This window comes from Crinia signifera, chromosome 1 (assembly GCF_055691185.1).
Source record: "Crinia signifera chromosome 1, ASM5569118v1, whole genome shotgun sequence".
NCBI classification, from domain to species: Eukaryota; Metazoa; Chordata; class Amphibia; order Anura; family Myobatrachidae; genus Crinia; species Crinia signifera.
The window spans coordinates 338,127,333-338,144,381 of record NC_139217.1 but is presented as its reverse complement, the minus strand read 5'-3'; the positions used below and the strand labels follow the sequence as shown (position 1 = coordinate 338,144,381).

The following is a 17,049-nucleotide window of genomic DNA, read 5'->3' as shown; positions in this document are numbered from 1 at the left end:
GTGGTGTGCAGGCAGATTGTTTGCTTGTTTGTTATTTTTCTTACTATGTATTTTGATTATGTGTGACCGCAACGCAATGCCTCACAAGCCCTTACAAGGGCTGAGACTTGTCCTCAAACGCTCAATATCTGACCCAGTGTGCAATCTTTATAGTACACCTGGGAGCAGACAGTGCTACAGCAGTGTCATTTAGGGCTGTGATTCCCACTTGCTACAATGCAGTGGGGCACCTTGACCCTGTTTATAGTACAATAGCACTTTGAGCTTGTACCAGTCTGAGACTTAGGGGCAGATTTATTAAGCTTGGAGAAGAGATAAACTGGAGATAAAGTGGAGAAAAGGTAAAAGGAGATAAAGCACCAGCCAATCAGCTCCCAACTGTCTTTTTCAAACACAGCTGATTGGCTGGTGCTTTATCTCCTTTTACCTTTTCTCCGCTTTATCTCCAGTTTATCTCTTCTCCAAGCTTAATAAATCTGCCCCTTAAAGAGTTATCAGAGGTCAGTAGACCCACTCTTTAACTGGCACCCCGTACCTGACTCGGTTCAAAAGCAACGTGTGGGGTCTGCAGACCCACACTTGCTGTGCAGAAGTGGGTAGCCACAGCACTGTGGTCAAAACACAACACAACGTATAAACACAATACAAACAGTAATAGCCATCTCTGCCTGCCACCATAGTTTTAAGTGATCCCCACCTTTGTATGTCATTATTGTTTTTTAAAAATTTTAAAAGGTTACATTTTAATAATCTCTTAGGTGCACCGTCAAGGACATTCTTTTCTCTTTTTGTCTATAGGGTTGCACAGAGAGCAGCCCATAGAAGCACTGTAGCTCTGGAGATTTGCACAGAATGGCTTCCTGCTGGAAAGCTATTGCTGTCATCGCTCCATGTACTGGCAGCCCAAGTGGGGAGGAGTTTTCAGTCCTCTGTATGATGGGCAGTAGCAGCTTCCAATAGGAATGACTGTCTGTCTGTTTTACACTGGATCGCCGCCAACGATCACCCGCTGGGAACACCTGAAGTGAGAACAGCGTGCCGATGGACACCGTAGGAACAGAGGCGTGCAGGGGAGCTGGGCACAGATAGAGTGGACGTCACAGGCCCCGCGCTAAAGCGTTTCATAGTAAAACTTCATCAGAGGTCGTGGCCTGTGACCGGCAGCTCTGAATATCTAACAAAGTCCAATCAGTGCACACAGAAGGGTACTGCATTCTGAGGAAATGTGTAAGCAGCGCTAGTAATTGCTTTTGAATTGCCGTTAATTGCAAATGGTGTGCCCTGCCTCTAATTGCTTACCTATATATATATATATATATATATATATATATATATATATATATACAGCATATAGTATACCACAAACAATGGCGGCACTCCAAGACTTGATAAAGATTTTTATATTTACCTATATATTACATATAATTGCATGATGGTTATGTTCAGTGGTCATACAATATAAGAAATGTAATGTACAATGTCCCACCTGAATGCTGATATATATAAATCATATACATTTACAAATCCTGGTAAGTAATGGAGTAATTGAAATTTGAAAAGTGGGATATATACTGACATGCCTGCAGCCATATCATCCAGGCCACCGACCAGTGATGTGTAAATACAGTAAAACCAAGAGTTCTTAATTATTTATAATTAATATATATTAACGTTACCAATATTACCTAACAGTAAATACTTTTGCTGTATTATGCCTTCAAACATACATTTCTGCTTGTGAATAGTGAATAAACATAGAATGACTCTCAGTATTGTTGCACTATAACATTCTATTTGGCAGCGTGCCCAGTCTGTTGCTATGGTAACATGCAGGATTTCACTAACACAATAAAGCCAGACAATAATTACTCATCCCTCACAAGCTCTACCCCTATCTTCTCTATAATAAATATGTCACATTTCTTTTAAAAGGACGTTATAATTTTTGCTGTTCGTTTTCATAATTATAATTATATTAATACTAATCTCTAAATGTTTGTAATATAATTATATATTGTATTATTATTTTTGTTACTTTACCATGTAATATAATTTTTGGGTGCTGCAAATTTCCTGAGCTAGAGATGCAGGTAGTTGTTTGTGTAGAGCTGCAGAGATACTGGGCAGTTTATTTGTCTTTTACAAATTACTTCTTTCTTTTAGCATTTTCTTAATGCCAGTGGGTAATCACAGAGGAAGAACTCTGAGAGGGAATGGAGTCATCTGCTGCAGGGCTCCTGCTCCCAAGGGGGCACCTCTCCTCCACCTGGAAGTTTAAATCCGTTATTTAAAAGCCAAGGAAATTGCTTCTATTGCTGAGTTCTGAAATATATATGTGTTCTCTATCTATATTTCTTTATCAGAAAAATATATTTTATATAAGGTTATATAGGGTTGTGTGGGTGTGGGGGAGGGGGGGTTCACCAATATATATCTTGCCTCCGGGCAACTGGAACAAACTTAGTTTAATAGCCTTTGCTGTCTCCAAACTTCTACATGGTCATCTGCCAATCGGTGATTCCCGGCTTCTAAACCAGAGGGCCGAATACTAGAGAAGGTGTGGTTCTGCACAGACCTGGGCCTAAGAATAACATGTGTTTGACCAGTATAACTGAGGATAAACGTGGATACAAATCCATGTTACTGTAATAACATCCCTTCCAACCCGATGCACCGTCCCGTGTGCAACAGATCGGAGTGGGGAGCTCGTATCGGACCCATCAGTGGCACATCGCAGGTGCTTTTTAGCATCCATGTTGTGTTGTGTCTCATCCTTGGTGTGTGCCAGCGGTGAAGTAGATTATATCTACTGTGTGTGATTACTCAATGCCAATTTCCTAATTTTTGCTGAAATGATCTTTTGTCTTATGTATTGTAGATAACTTATTGTACCACTCCCAGGAGGAGACATATATAAATTTTAAAGCATATAAATAAACATGTCATTTTTAATCATCATCATCATCATCAAAAAAAAAAAAAAATAGGAGTGCCCCAACAAATAGGGTGAAATTTAATAGGATGAGAGATTTAGAAAGTGAGAGATTTGGTAAGAAATATCCAGATACATTCATTTACACTGCAAAATGAAACTGGTTTTGCAGTATAAATGATTGGCGCTTTAAAAAAAAATTGGAGATTTCTTACCAAATCTCTCACTTTCTGAATCTCTCACCCTATTAAATTCCCCCCATAGTGTCTTCTTCTTTATTTTTTCTTTATACAGTGGGCTGAATCTTAAATTCAAGTTCAGCAAATGCAAACATTTTTTTAAAGGGGCAATCATTTATAAGACATCATTTTCTCATGCCCCTTTAAAAGAAAAGTCCAAGTTCAGCCTGCTTCCCTTCACTTCATGACATCCGTCCAAGTGTCTCCAAGTTATGCAGTTTCATTAATATAGCTCTGCATGTGAGACTGGGCTATGGATATGATCTACATTTAATACCGGCCACCACAATGTAAGGCTCCATATCTTCGTAAGAACCACAAGATATAAATATACATATTATATTAGACATCGTATAAAACTCAACAATTAGAGCTATGCAGCAGATATAGCAGTTTAGAATTATACATAGTCACCTGGGCACTAGACAATTTTAAGTACATTCGACTAACTACCCAGCTATTAATATTAACTTGGGAAAAATGAATTGCTGCACATATTAGACAGGTACCAGTTAAGGCTCTGCATATTAGACTGGACACCAGATAAACTCCGCATATTAGACTGGACACCAGATAAACTCCACATATTAGACTGGACACCAGATAAACTCCACATATTAGAATGGGCACTGAGGCTCTTCATATTAAACTGAACACCAGATGAGACTCTATATAATAGACTGGACACCATTTAAGGCTCTGCATATTAGACTGGACACCAGATGAGGCTCTGCATATTAGACTGGACACCAGATGAGGCTCTGCATATTAGACTGGACACCAGATGATGCTCTGCATATTAGAGAATGCAGCATCAGATCACCATGACTTGTGATATTAAGCTTACTTAAACTGACCAAAAAATCTGATCAGCCTAGGCAAAGACGTTTGCGTTCAATGACACAGACCCTGGGCTCGACAAGCCTACAATATAGGTATGACATTCACCCTTTGCGCTTTAAAGACCAGTGCTGGTTCCCACCACTGCTCCACCACTCAAATGCCGCATAATGTTAATCATGCTGTAGCTAGGAGGGGGCTGAGAGTGATATTGCAAGAGTGGTTCTGCACAGACCCACAAACATCAGATTTGTATGTAAACAATCGGGTTTGCTTACAAATCTGATCAGGCCCTACATGTATGCCTTATTGTCATACCATGCACAGTATTTGCTTATTGTAGGTCTATATGCTATACAGACTAGTAGATTTATTTATTTATTAACAGTTTCTTATATAGCGCACACATATTCCGCAGCGCTATACAGAGAATATTTGAACATTCACATAATTCACTGTCCCAGTGGAGCTTACAATCTATATTCCCTACCACCTGTGCACGCACACACAGACATTCTAGGGTTAATTTGTTGGGAGACAAATAGCCTACCAGTATATTTTTGGATTGTGGGAGGAAACCAGAGTACCTGGAGGAAATCCACGCAAGCATGGGGTGAATATACAAACTCCACACAATTAGAGCCATGGTGGGACTCAAACCCATGACCCCAGTGCTGTGAGGCAGTAATGCTAACCATTACACCGTCCGTACTGCCCTATTATAGATATTGTATGGAACTTGAATGAACAATGTGTTCAGTGAAAATAAAAAGATGGAAAACTATGTACAGCTTGGTACAGCTGCATATTCAATTACCCCACAAACTATGGTCTATGAATGCTTGATGGAATTTTTGGATCTGTTGCTATACTGTATATGTAGACAACTCAGCAAACTTATTTATATAATTTTAAATAAATTGTCCTCTTGTTAAATTACACTTTATATTGATTTGTAAATATTTGGCTATTTCATTGCTATCAGAAAGCTACTGTTCCATGTAGACAGTTCTAATACAATGATGGGATGTGTTTGTTACAATTGTTTTTATTCCATGTACTGCTCAAGGGAGCTAGACAATCATAACTAGCTAACATGTAGAAACCCATTCAAGCAATATATCACTAAACATACAGTTTAGAACAAACAACAATGCACAGAGTAAACTAATCTTACACTATGACCAAATAAAATACTAATTTACGGTGGTGCCTGTAAAACATCATGCAGGCCCTTATTCTAGTTGAATCGGACGGATGCGTATTTCGGACAGGAACCTAGTGGTCTTAGCCACGCCTACCGTACGGATCGCTCACACACTGTCCGAATGCGACCGCGAGTAGATGTTTCATGTGAACACCTCCATCTGTGGGAACCTCCCCCATCCTTCGATGGTCGCCTACCATCAAAATGATGGACCGAGTGGTCAGACAGCACCGAGTGCTCCAGACTACTCCGACATTTTTACGTATGAAAGCAGGGATATGGGCGGGCAGCTGACATCCAGCTATAATGCAAATTGTTTAATATAAGAAAATCTATTGTTTAATATGTATAATATATTTTTCTATGTTGAGCACTGTACATTAATGTAACTGTCCATTTTACTGTTTTGTGTAATTTCTAAACATTTGTTTATTGCATGCAAAATTATTATTTTTTATTGTTATTATACGATGTACTTAGATCTACCAATAGCAAAATTACTTACATGTCCAAAAGGATCCAGATGGTTGTTGGTGAGCTTCAGCTTCTGGAATGACACCAGCTGCCTCATCCAGTGTGCACCGGTAGCAGGGGAGTCTGGGTGAACGTACAAACGCCCAGGCATTGCAGGTTCAGCCTTCCCAGTAACTGACCTGAATCAAGAAGACCAAAAATCCACTCAACTATTGCTCTTTCTATGCACTTAAAGAGAGACAAATGGGCAGATGTGTGGAAAGGTGTTACCTAAGTTTCTGGTAACATTATGTGCTGTATTTACCACTTCACTGCATGTAATAATCCAGGAAAGTGATAAGAATGATGGGGCAAACAAACTAACAAAAAAGGGTTATATCATGGGTTTGAGAAAACTTCAGTTGTACTTTTATGGAAAATTACTTTTATGGCGCCAATGTGCAGTTTTAGGTGGATCTGCAAAACTTGGAGCAAATTAATTTTCTATGGGCAATTCTAAGAATTGTGTTAATATCTATGGTTACTGCAGTTAACAAAACTGATTTGTTCTAATGATGGCCCAACCAAAGTCATGAAAAGTTATCATTTGAATGCAGCAACAACACAACATTCATCAATTCTTGGACAGTCTCCTCAGTCGGATTCTCTTGCAACATAATAGTAAAGTAGATGCAAGCTTAAGTATTCCGCACCTTTATCTGACTTTAGATTACAGCTGAATATTGATGTACATGTGTTAGAAAGTCAGGGCAATCGGACACTTAAGCATGACATTGTTCCATTAGAGAATTTTGTCGAAGATGATGACTCTGAAAATGGGTAGCAGTGTACACCCCAGGCTCCTAACACCCCATGTACAGAAAACAGACGGTCAACTGACTGCAGATGTAGGAAACGGCCTACAAGCATCTTGCATAGCTGTGTCATCAGAGCAATGCCGGGTCTCCAGGCACTAGTAGGAGGATATATAAAAACTGAAAACCAGAATTCTGTAACCTTACTGTGTCTCAGTCAACATATGTAGGGGGCCTCCTAGTTCATGTGTTCATTAGAAAAATGCAGCAATATAGGTGTAATGTATGTGAAGTAATTGCTCATTAGACAAAATAAATCTGTAACCATGATAATTATTCAAGATTGTGAAGTGCAAAAGTTACATATTACCAGCATTACATGCTGTATTCAATAGGATATCTCTTAGGAGGTAGGGATTTCTTTTTAATTAGCCATGTTAACCCATTTACAGGGGATAATGCTGCTAAATTTAAAAGCAATAACTTTCCATAGGATTTACAGTAGCTTGTGAAAATCCTTATTTTAATGGAAGAATCTGTGGTCTTGGTTCAGGACCCCTGGAACACACGATCTAATGATTAACTAGAAGTTTTTATTTACCTTGATTTGGATATTATTAATGACATATTATGTTTGAGGGTTTATTCTGAAGAATAATGAGTTGATGTGGAAAAGGTATATAAACTTGTTGTAATACAATACCCCCATATAACTTCCCATCTGCAGTATAACACCCCAAACACGGCATGTCATTATTAGCCAATTGTATTAATAAAGTTGAAGAAGTTATCCCCTTGTGCATAATGGGGGTGTTTTTAAGCTTGCAGTTGAGAGTTACAGGTATTTTTTACCACTTTTTTTTGTAAAGTGTTTCATATAAAAATATATATATATAATTTACCAGCATTATGCACCTCAAATTAATCTACAGCATTTAATTTGCCGAAAAACATTTGCTTGTTATAATTTATTTCAATATGTGAAAAACAGCCATTTGACACTTTTTAAGAGCCACGAATAATTTCATTTTGGCCACTAATAATGCCCTTTGTAGGGGTATAGGCTGATTTTCCCCACACTTAATGCAACTAGAGCAAAGACTTTTGACAATTGGATCATTTGGTAATGAGGAGCAGGCATATGCGAAGTGAAATTATGGTGCCTTAATTCAAGCCATGATAAACACAGACTATACAGTGGCTGAATATGCTCCTTACAATGCTCTACGCCCGGGACAGCAAAAAGTATACACCTTCTAATGCTTAACAAGCAAAACAAATCAATGACAGCATCACCACCTTTACACATAGCAGTGTAATGTCATGTTGCGTGTGGTGTATTTATGTATTTTGTTTTCTTTGTTTGCTTTTCTAGCTACTTTCTTCAATATGTTTTAAATAGTTGCCTGAAGGGTGTGATTTTGATTATAAAACTCGCTGGTTACACTAAATAATTACCTACAGAAGCCTTTACTAGTCAACAGTTTCTACTGAGAGTGTTCTGCTTCTCAGCCAAAAACACATATTTAAAACTGCGGCTCAGGGTTGGAACGCCCATTCTTAAATAGAACAAGATGTGATATACAGTAAAACTGCCCTAAGTATCACAAAGGTTTCCAAGCAGTACCACAATATCCAGCTCCCATAACACATCATTGGAGCCTTCCAAATGACCAGAAGATCCACTTATTGACAAAACTTAGAAAAAAATTCTTAATAAGATGTATACTCTGTGATTGCAAGCAGTATTAAACTATACATTAGATGTTTTAAGCTTTTTAAACAGGTTTATTGTAATTATATTTTTATGTTCTTTTAATGATGTCACATTTACCCTAAGCTAGTAATATTTATTGTGTGCATTCATATTTGCCAATTCAATTGAACTACAAAGCTACATTAGAAATTATGTTATTTAATAGAAGTAAGAATTATTTTTTACAAATATGTCAACTTGTCTAAACTGCAGATAGTTAGAAGTTTGAATGGACCTACATGGAGCAACCGAAATGCTAAAATGGGACCATGGAAGCATTTATTGTATTGTTTTAATACACGTGAGTTTTACATATTGTCAGAAATCCAATAGTCTGTGAATACCCACAGCAATGTGCAGTGGGTCAGAGTCCTGAAGGATCCTGGAAGTAAGTACAGGGGTTTGTGTTAAGGTAAAAGACTAGGGGGAGAGTTAGGTATAAGCTGGGGGGGATTGGGAGTTTAGGTTGAGGCTCCTGGGGGGAAGATTTGGCTGTGGAAGAGGAGGGTTAGGCTGTTATCGTAGGGTTAGAGGTATGGTTAAAATATTTACCGGGATCCATCGGAATTTTGACTATCAATATGCTGCTGTAGGCATCCTGAAAGTCGGGGAAAGTGACTGCCAGGATTCTGTACCCCACCTTCTGCAACGCGCTGTAGAAGCTAGATTTAAAGCAGTATTTAGTTTTAAAGTAAAACCTATTGATCTATCAGTAGGCCTTGTAGGTTCAGGCAATGCTAAACTGGGCCTTGATTAACATGTACCAGTTTATCCTCCTGATTATGATGGGAGTTCTGAAGGAGAAAGAACAAGAAGCTTCTCTGTGCACACAGTACTCACTACCTGACTTAGGGGTCATCTTATATAACACAGAAAGTGCATTTTGTTGCATAATATACACATTTTAGGTATGTGCATACATTTAAAGCCACCATATGAAGAGTCTGTTGAATATTGGGCCTGATTCAGCTTAGACTTCATATGATAATCTTCTTGCAGCAATTTATTATATGCAATTCTTAAGCAATGCAAATGCAGGAGGAGGTGCACTCTACCCCCTGCCTGCCTATGCGATCGCAGGTTAGAGGAACATCATGACCACCAGTCGAGGTGTCCCTTTGGGTAAGTCTCACCATATTTAGGCTTGCATTAGCAGGCTGGCTTGCGAGGCCAAGGAAACTCCAACATGCCCCCATTTCCAGAAATGCTGGCTGCACCTGCCCTTGGCCCTCCCCAAGAACGCATCTGCCTGTCAATCAGTAAAAAGCATTTGTAGTTCTGCGCTGTGATTACAGAACCTCTCCGCCATGCACACACAGAACCCCACCATCGGGCATAATGTGGGTTCAATCGCTTATGCGATCCTACCTGAATTATCCCCATTGTGCTAATGGCCGCTCACACCTCCTTATGATTGTAGGGCAGATTGGTGGAATGAGGGGTATAATAAGGATGTGTTGGTGCAAATGCCATCTGTGAAGACTGGAAGACAAATATCCACATCTAAGGAGAAGCAGTTTGTCCCTGGTTTAAGTTACAAAATGAGGATGATACACAGGCATATATGCAACCCATGATAAGCTGTCAACGCCTTGTGCTCTCGACAATGCATCATGGCTCACAAATGGCATCTTTTCTCCATAACAACCTCTAAACTTTAAAAGCAAATTGCATCCACATCCACCTAAATATGAATCCTGGCACCGTGCATTTCAAGGAAACATAGAAATGAAACCGCATACCACTTGTTATCAGCAAATTTGTATCTGTGGTCATCAGCCGGCACAATATCCATGAGAAGGATGTATTTGGTTTTTGGATTGAGGCCTGTAACTTTCACCTTGTAACTGGGAAACATTCGCCTGAAACGGTAAAGGAAATAAGACATATCTTAATTTAAGGGCAATGAACACACCGGGGGGAATTTACTAAGTTGGGAGTTTGTTTTCCGATGGGATGTTGCTATGGGCAACCAATCAAATGATATCTAATATCTTCTAGAAGGTGCTAAATAAATAAGTAGTTTCTGATTGGTTGCCCATATGGGCCAACATCCCATATGAAATAGAACTCCCATCTTAGTAAATTTCTCCCTTAGACAAGTGTCAACATACAGTAAACAGTTAACCTTATTTAATGTGGAGAACAAATTTTGGGACATATTTATAATTGTGCACATACTTTATATTTAATTGCTTAGTCCAACAGTATTTAGGGTGTGACGTTTTATCCACAAACACATATTAATTGGTGTTCTATCCTCCCACTGCAATAAGTATTGCTCATAGTTACCCAGACATGCCATACTATATTAGACAGGGAAATGAAAACTCCCCATGTAATAATTATTGAATAACTTGTGATTGTTGGCCTCTAACGCTATCCCTATGTAATAATTATTGAATAACATTTTATTAGGACATCTACTGCTGTCCAAATACAATAATCATTGAATAACATGATTGCTCGCCTTCAGTGCATTCCCTCTGTAATCATCACTGAACATCTTGTGATCACTGGCCTCTACTGCTTTCCCTCCAAAATAGAAATTATATTCCATTGTGGTTGTTCATAAGCCTGCATGAAAATGAATTTGGCGCAAGCTAAACTTGTAATAACTATGTACAAATCCTATATTTTAGAGGTTTCAATAATTATAGATATTGATGCCAGTTCACACATGATATTCTCCAATAACTGCTTCTCACAACCACTTTTGGGGTAAAGCTTATTCCAGTGGCATAAGTTTGTCCCAGTTGCCCGGAGGCAAGATGAATATTGGTGCCCCCCCCCCCCCCCCACACACACACACAATGTTATTCAAAATATATATAGTATGTTATGAAATATATATTATATACTGTGTATATATATATATATATATATAGAGAGAGAGAGAGAGAGAGAGAGAGAGAGAGAGAGAGAGAGAGAGAGAGAGAGACAACCCATATATATTTCAGAACTCGGCCACAGAAGCGATTTTGATGGCTTTCAATTAATGGTTTTGGTACTTATGTAGTATCTGGGCTGCCGATTTTGTGATTGTATGCCTTACCTTAAGGCATACAATCAGATGCGATGCGATGCGATTCGATGCGATTTTGCATAGGATTCAATGTTAAGAAGGTCCTGTTCATTTCCCCACTATCCAAGTGGGCATAGAGTTGATTTTATATAGCGTGGCGAGCGCAGCGAGCCACCGAGCCCGAAGCGTGGCGAGCGAAGCGAGCCCCGCGAGGGGACGCATATTTCTTAAAAAGTATTCTGTGTCCCCTCGCGGGGCTCGCTACGCTCGCCACGCTTCGGGCTCGGTGGCTCGCTGCGCTCGCCACAGGTTTATATCCAACTCCATGCCCACTTGGATAGTGGGGAAAGGAAAAGGACCCCTTTTTCCCATTAAATTCTATGTTAAAATGGACTCAGACCATTTTAACATTGAATCCTATGGAAAAATCTTGACCATCGCATCGCATACGATTTGGTCGCATGCGATCCGATCCGATGCGATGCGATCCGATCCGATTTCTAAATTGGACGCCCAGATACTACATAAGTACCATGGTTTTAAACTGGCAGTGGTGGATAGGTGCCCCCTTGAGAGCAGGAGCCCGGCGGCAGATGACTCCATTGCCTCCCTCTGGCTTATTCGATGAGTGTATAGGTCAATGGTCAGGTCATAAAACATTCCCCTAGGTTTCTCTATACCTAGAGGTCATAACATTATTTCACTTGCAGGTGTCATTTAATACTAATTAATGGTTTGATATATTTATATGAAAAGTTGGTAGACTGTCTTAGAGGTATACAGTTGTTTTGGGCGGTACGGATGGTGTAATGGTTAGCATTACTGCCTCATAGCACTGAGGTCAAGTGTTCAATTACCACCATTGATCTAACTGTGCGGAGTTTGTATATTCTTCCCGTACTTTCGTGAGTTTCCTCCGGGTACTCCGGTTTCCTCCCACATTCCAAAAATATACTGCTAGGCTAATTGGCTCCCAACAAAATTAACCCTAGAATGTCTGTGTGTACGTGTACATGTGGTAGGGAATATAGATTGTAAGCTCCACTGGGGCAGGGACTGATGTGAGTGTTCAAATATTCTCTGTAAAAGCGCTGCGGAATATGTGTGCGCTATATAAGAAACTGTTGATAAATAAATAATAAATATCAGAGATAGCTTGCATTGAGATGTAATTAAGCAGTTAACTTTCCCTGTACATGATCAGTGCACACAGAACAGGCCACATAGTATTTTGCAAAGAAACAAACAAACTAGAAATGTAACAATTTAGTTGCATCAACTTTGAACAATGTTCAAGAGCAGCATTGGCCTCAAAGTACAGATCATTGTTTCTCAGAATACAACTTTCATTACTACAGTGAGTATGTTACAGGGAAGTTCTCTGTCCTGATTCATGGTTCATGCAACCAAGGTACGGAAAGTTCACAAACATTTCACATATATCATTTCATGACTATGTGTATCTGCAAGTGTTACAGTGGAACTGCTACTGTCCCTTTAATTAAAAAGAAAATTACATCTTAAGTGTGTAATTCAAAATAATGTATTTCTGCCAAATTTTATTTTCTTCTACAGAAGGTAGAAGATATTTTAGCAGATGTTCTGTGACTTTTAGCTTTACTATGGTGTTTTATGCTTTATATCATTCCCAGTGGATGCATTTTCATTATTATTATTATTTTTATTGTTTTTTAAAGCAAATCAATACATTCCTTTATCTGTTCATGAAATATCTAAAATGCAAAACATATAATTTATTTGGGCAAATAGCTTATAAAGCTGGGAGTTTGAAAATAAAGAACAATAGTTACCCACAGAAAATGTACATTTTTGGGGTGGAATTCCGTTTTATTATGGGATGAAACTGGCATTGAGTTTGATGCTGAATTTTCTGGACTTGCTGGAGTTCTGCATTTATGAGATTTTGGTAAACACCGGTGGGGAAAAAGGGCATTCTCTGGCCAGAATGTCACAGCATGCTTAAAAGCAACACATTGTGGTGAGAATGTCTGGATGCATTCCTTTTAATTAGCACTGCTATATCTGAGGCTATACAGATACTGTACGAAATGAGCCTCCGTGCCATGCCATGTGGCAGGAAAACACATGAGCTCTCTGGATTCATTCCAGGCTTCCTAAAGGAAAAGTCTCATGGACTTTATATGTTTCTGGAGCAAAAATCGAACTACACAGGTACATTTTCCAAAAATGATGAAATCTGACACCACTAATACTGCAATTTCAATTGCTCCAGAGAACCTTTGTTGCTATAAATAATTATTATTAGTTTGTTTATAATAAATGGAAAGGGTCAGGAGAAAGGTCAATAGTAATTATAATACTGCCTTTAACAGATAGATAGATAGATAGATAGATAGATAGATAGATAGATAGATAGATAGATAGATAGATAGAAAACAATATGTATGTTTTATAGCAACTCAGTGTCAGCACTCTATCCCTTGACACTGCAACATGGATGTCCTCTATAATAGGAACATTATATATACGTGTGTGTGGTCATATTGATATGCTTTCATCTATATATACCAATATCGAGCTCACAAAGGATCCAACATACACAGTCACTTGTACACTTATTTATTAACAGTTATTTTTATACCGCACACATATTCCGCAGCACTTCACAGAGAATATTTGACCATTCACATCAGTCTCTGCCCCAGTGGAGCTTACAATCTATATTACCTACCACATGTACATGCACACACAGACATTATAGGGTTAATTTTTTGTTGGGAGCCAATTAACCTACCCGGAGGAAACCCACACAAGCGGCGAGAGAATATACAAACTCTGCACAGGTAGAGCCATGGTGGGAATCAAACCCATGACACGGGCGCTGTGAGGCAGTAATGCTAACCATTACACCATCTGTGCTGCTCCAATTAGCTATATATATATATATATATATATATATATATATATATATATATATGTGTGTGTGTGTATATATATATATATATATATATATATATATATATATATATATACATGTGCACTTTAGGAGGAGATAGTGGGGGCCTTGAGGAAGGTCTGAAGACAGACTGAAACGTCGGCCCCTGGCCCACTGTCATGCAATGAACACTTAATATCTGACTTTCATGGTGGAGTGATCCCATAAAAGATTTCTCAAATACAAGACCGGTGAGTGTCCTCTATTTCTTCTACATATATACATTATATATATCCTATAGATTGTAAGCTTGCAGCAGGGCTCTCCTACCTCCAAGTCTGCCGGTTGTTACCCAGTTTGTTTTATCACTGTCTACTATTGTAAAGCGCAACAGAATCTGCTGCACTATATAAGAAACTGTAAATAAATATATATATATATATATAATCATCCATATTTACATTGATAATTCCGATTATTATATTGACATATAATTCAGATTATTATTATTATTATTATTATTATTGTTTATTATTATTATTTATTACCAGAAATTTAGAAAAAGCCAGTGTAATATATCCTGCTGTACAGAGTTAGCAGTATTTACAATGGTTAGATAAATTATTAAATTCCGCTTACTACAGTACCTGACAGTGGATTTTTCTTAGACTAGGACAAGAAAGAATAAGGCACTGATGTGGCCCCAATCATGCAGTCTCAGCAAGCACACTGCTGGGGTGATTGGGTCACCAGTGTAAGTAATGTAGGGTCATAGTCACAACACTACAGTAAGTATAGCCAAGCTCCATGAGGTATATAAGCAGACAATCAGACTGTAATGTATGTTCTGGTAAATATTAAAGGGTACCTGTCCTCCTAATGCTGGCTTTCAGTTTACTACAAACAGCTTTATCACCTAAGCTAACGAGTCACAAAAGCTTCAACAAAAATTGGATATTTACAAAGGGAGCTCCAAACAGGAACCTATGTATGTGGAACATTGGTGTTAAATACATATAATACATATAATCAACCATATATAATGTGCCAGCACTATATCCTGGGAAACAAAGGTCTAGGCTAGCTAGTTGTGGTTAATGCTTGCCTGCTATGTAGTCGGTTTCCTAAATATTTTAAAGTTGTTTTTTTTAAATAGTATATTATTGAAAATGTAATATAGAATAGATAGATAGATAGATAGATAGATAGATAGATAGATAGATAGATAGATAGATAGATAGATACAAGTATATACATACATACAGATATACACACATATGCATGGTGAATTTGGAATCAATTTCTATTGTTATTTAACATGACCCTCTTCTTCCTCATGTCACCCACCCCTGTAGTGGATCGGACCCCAGCACAAATATAGGTGGATTGATTGCAGAAATAATTTTGCAAATCATATATGCAATGTAATGTTACATTTCATAGGAATCACTGTAAGAACTAGGCGTAGCTTCACCGAGCAATCAGACTGGCCCGTGTATCTGTCTGCCGTGCACAGCTTATTGCTTACTGGTTGCTATAGGTTCCCGCAGTGCCTGTAGATGACCCCCATAGGTATCAGTACTACAATGTCTATGTAAGATGCAGCACATAAATGAATTAAACAGAAGTGGAATTTATGGAGAGACATTCTGTTCATACTATAATCGCAGCAAAGACAACTGTATTATGTATGTATTAGTGGTCCTGTCGCTGCTAGCAGGATTGGAGCGCTGGATAATAGTATTCCCGTCTCTACCTTCCAAGTGTCGCTCACGGCATGTGAGTCATGAATAATTTCACATTGGGATAAACGTTTTATCATGTGTACTACACCATTGCACTGTTGTGTATTGCTGGGGTTGTTCCTGCAATCACTGGTCTATCTGCTGTTTATAGTATTTAGACCAACTCGCTTTCTTTTTAAATAGAACTGAAATATCTGACACGTCCCTGCATTGCTTCCACCCGTGACTCTGTCACCCGAGGCACACTCCGCCAGTAGATACAACTACTGGAATAAAGGAATGGAACCCTGTGAGAAACTGGGCGACGATTTTGACATCTGTAGAATGATGTATCTCGGTGTATACAGAGACTGATACAAATGCTATGCAATGTTAGCTGTAGAGAAATCAGAAAATCTTATTTTATTTGTGTGACTAAAGCGGGCCATACAGATCGATTGTCAGATTGGGCTGGTTGGAACAAAAACCTGGTAATATCTGAATGACAGTTTGGCAGTTTTCCAGCATTTCAAAGCAAATGGTCAACTGTCATTTGTTCCCATCCATTACCAGGATTTTGTTCCAACCAGCCCAATCTGACAATCGATCTGTAGATGTATGCAGCTTAATGCTGCTCCGCATCACGCTGCCATTACGAGTTCGGAAAATCGTTCCATCTATAGTCGGACCGCTTATCTTGATGATGAAATTGGGCGATTCCACGAATTAACTTTATGCCAGCACTTATGTATCCAATGCAGATATGTGTATTCATAGCAACACGTACGTCAGAAATCTCGTGCACACCTACTCCGAATGAAAGCGAATAAATGGGTAAATATGTCCCTGACAGTACACCCCTTAGATCTAGAGGCCACTATGTCTCTGTATATATCGATTGGTTGCCCCGATAACTGGCACCATTTTTAAAAGTGATGCTTCTATTTTATCTTCTAAACAAAACGGCAGTATTCCTGGCACCATAATTATCTCCAGATGTACTATCTAGAAGAGGAAATAGGCTAGGGTTAAGTAAATGTCTTTGTCTTAGTTTATAATTGATTTTTTCTGATATTATTTTTTTTTTTATGTCTTTTGTCTTAGGTAGAGGAGTTTTATGCTAAAGATAGTTTTAAAGAAT

The 17,049-nt window shown here is 38.6% G+C and overlaps 1 protein-coding gene across 1 annotated transcript in view; it reads right to left on the bottom strand.

Annotated features, from left to right (window-relative positions):
- TBX5 (T-box transcription factor 5) overlaps positions 1–17,049 on the bottom strand; it is a 64,863-nt gene that overhangs the window by 44,113 nt on the left and 3,701 nt on the right. Inside the window, exons 3-4 of the mRNA XM_083158384.1 lie at positions 9,985–10,104; positions 5,724–5,871 (exon numbers count right to left, since the gene is read on the bottom strand). Coding sequence (XP_083014510.1) covers positions 5,724–5,871; positions 9,985–10,104 — 268 coding nt within the window. The remainder of the gene's footprint in view (positions 1–5,723; positions 5,872–9,984; positions 10,105–17,049) is intronic.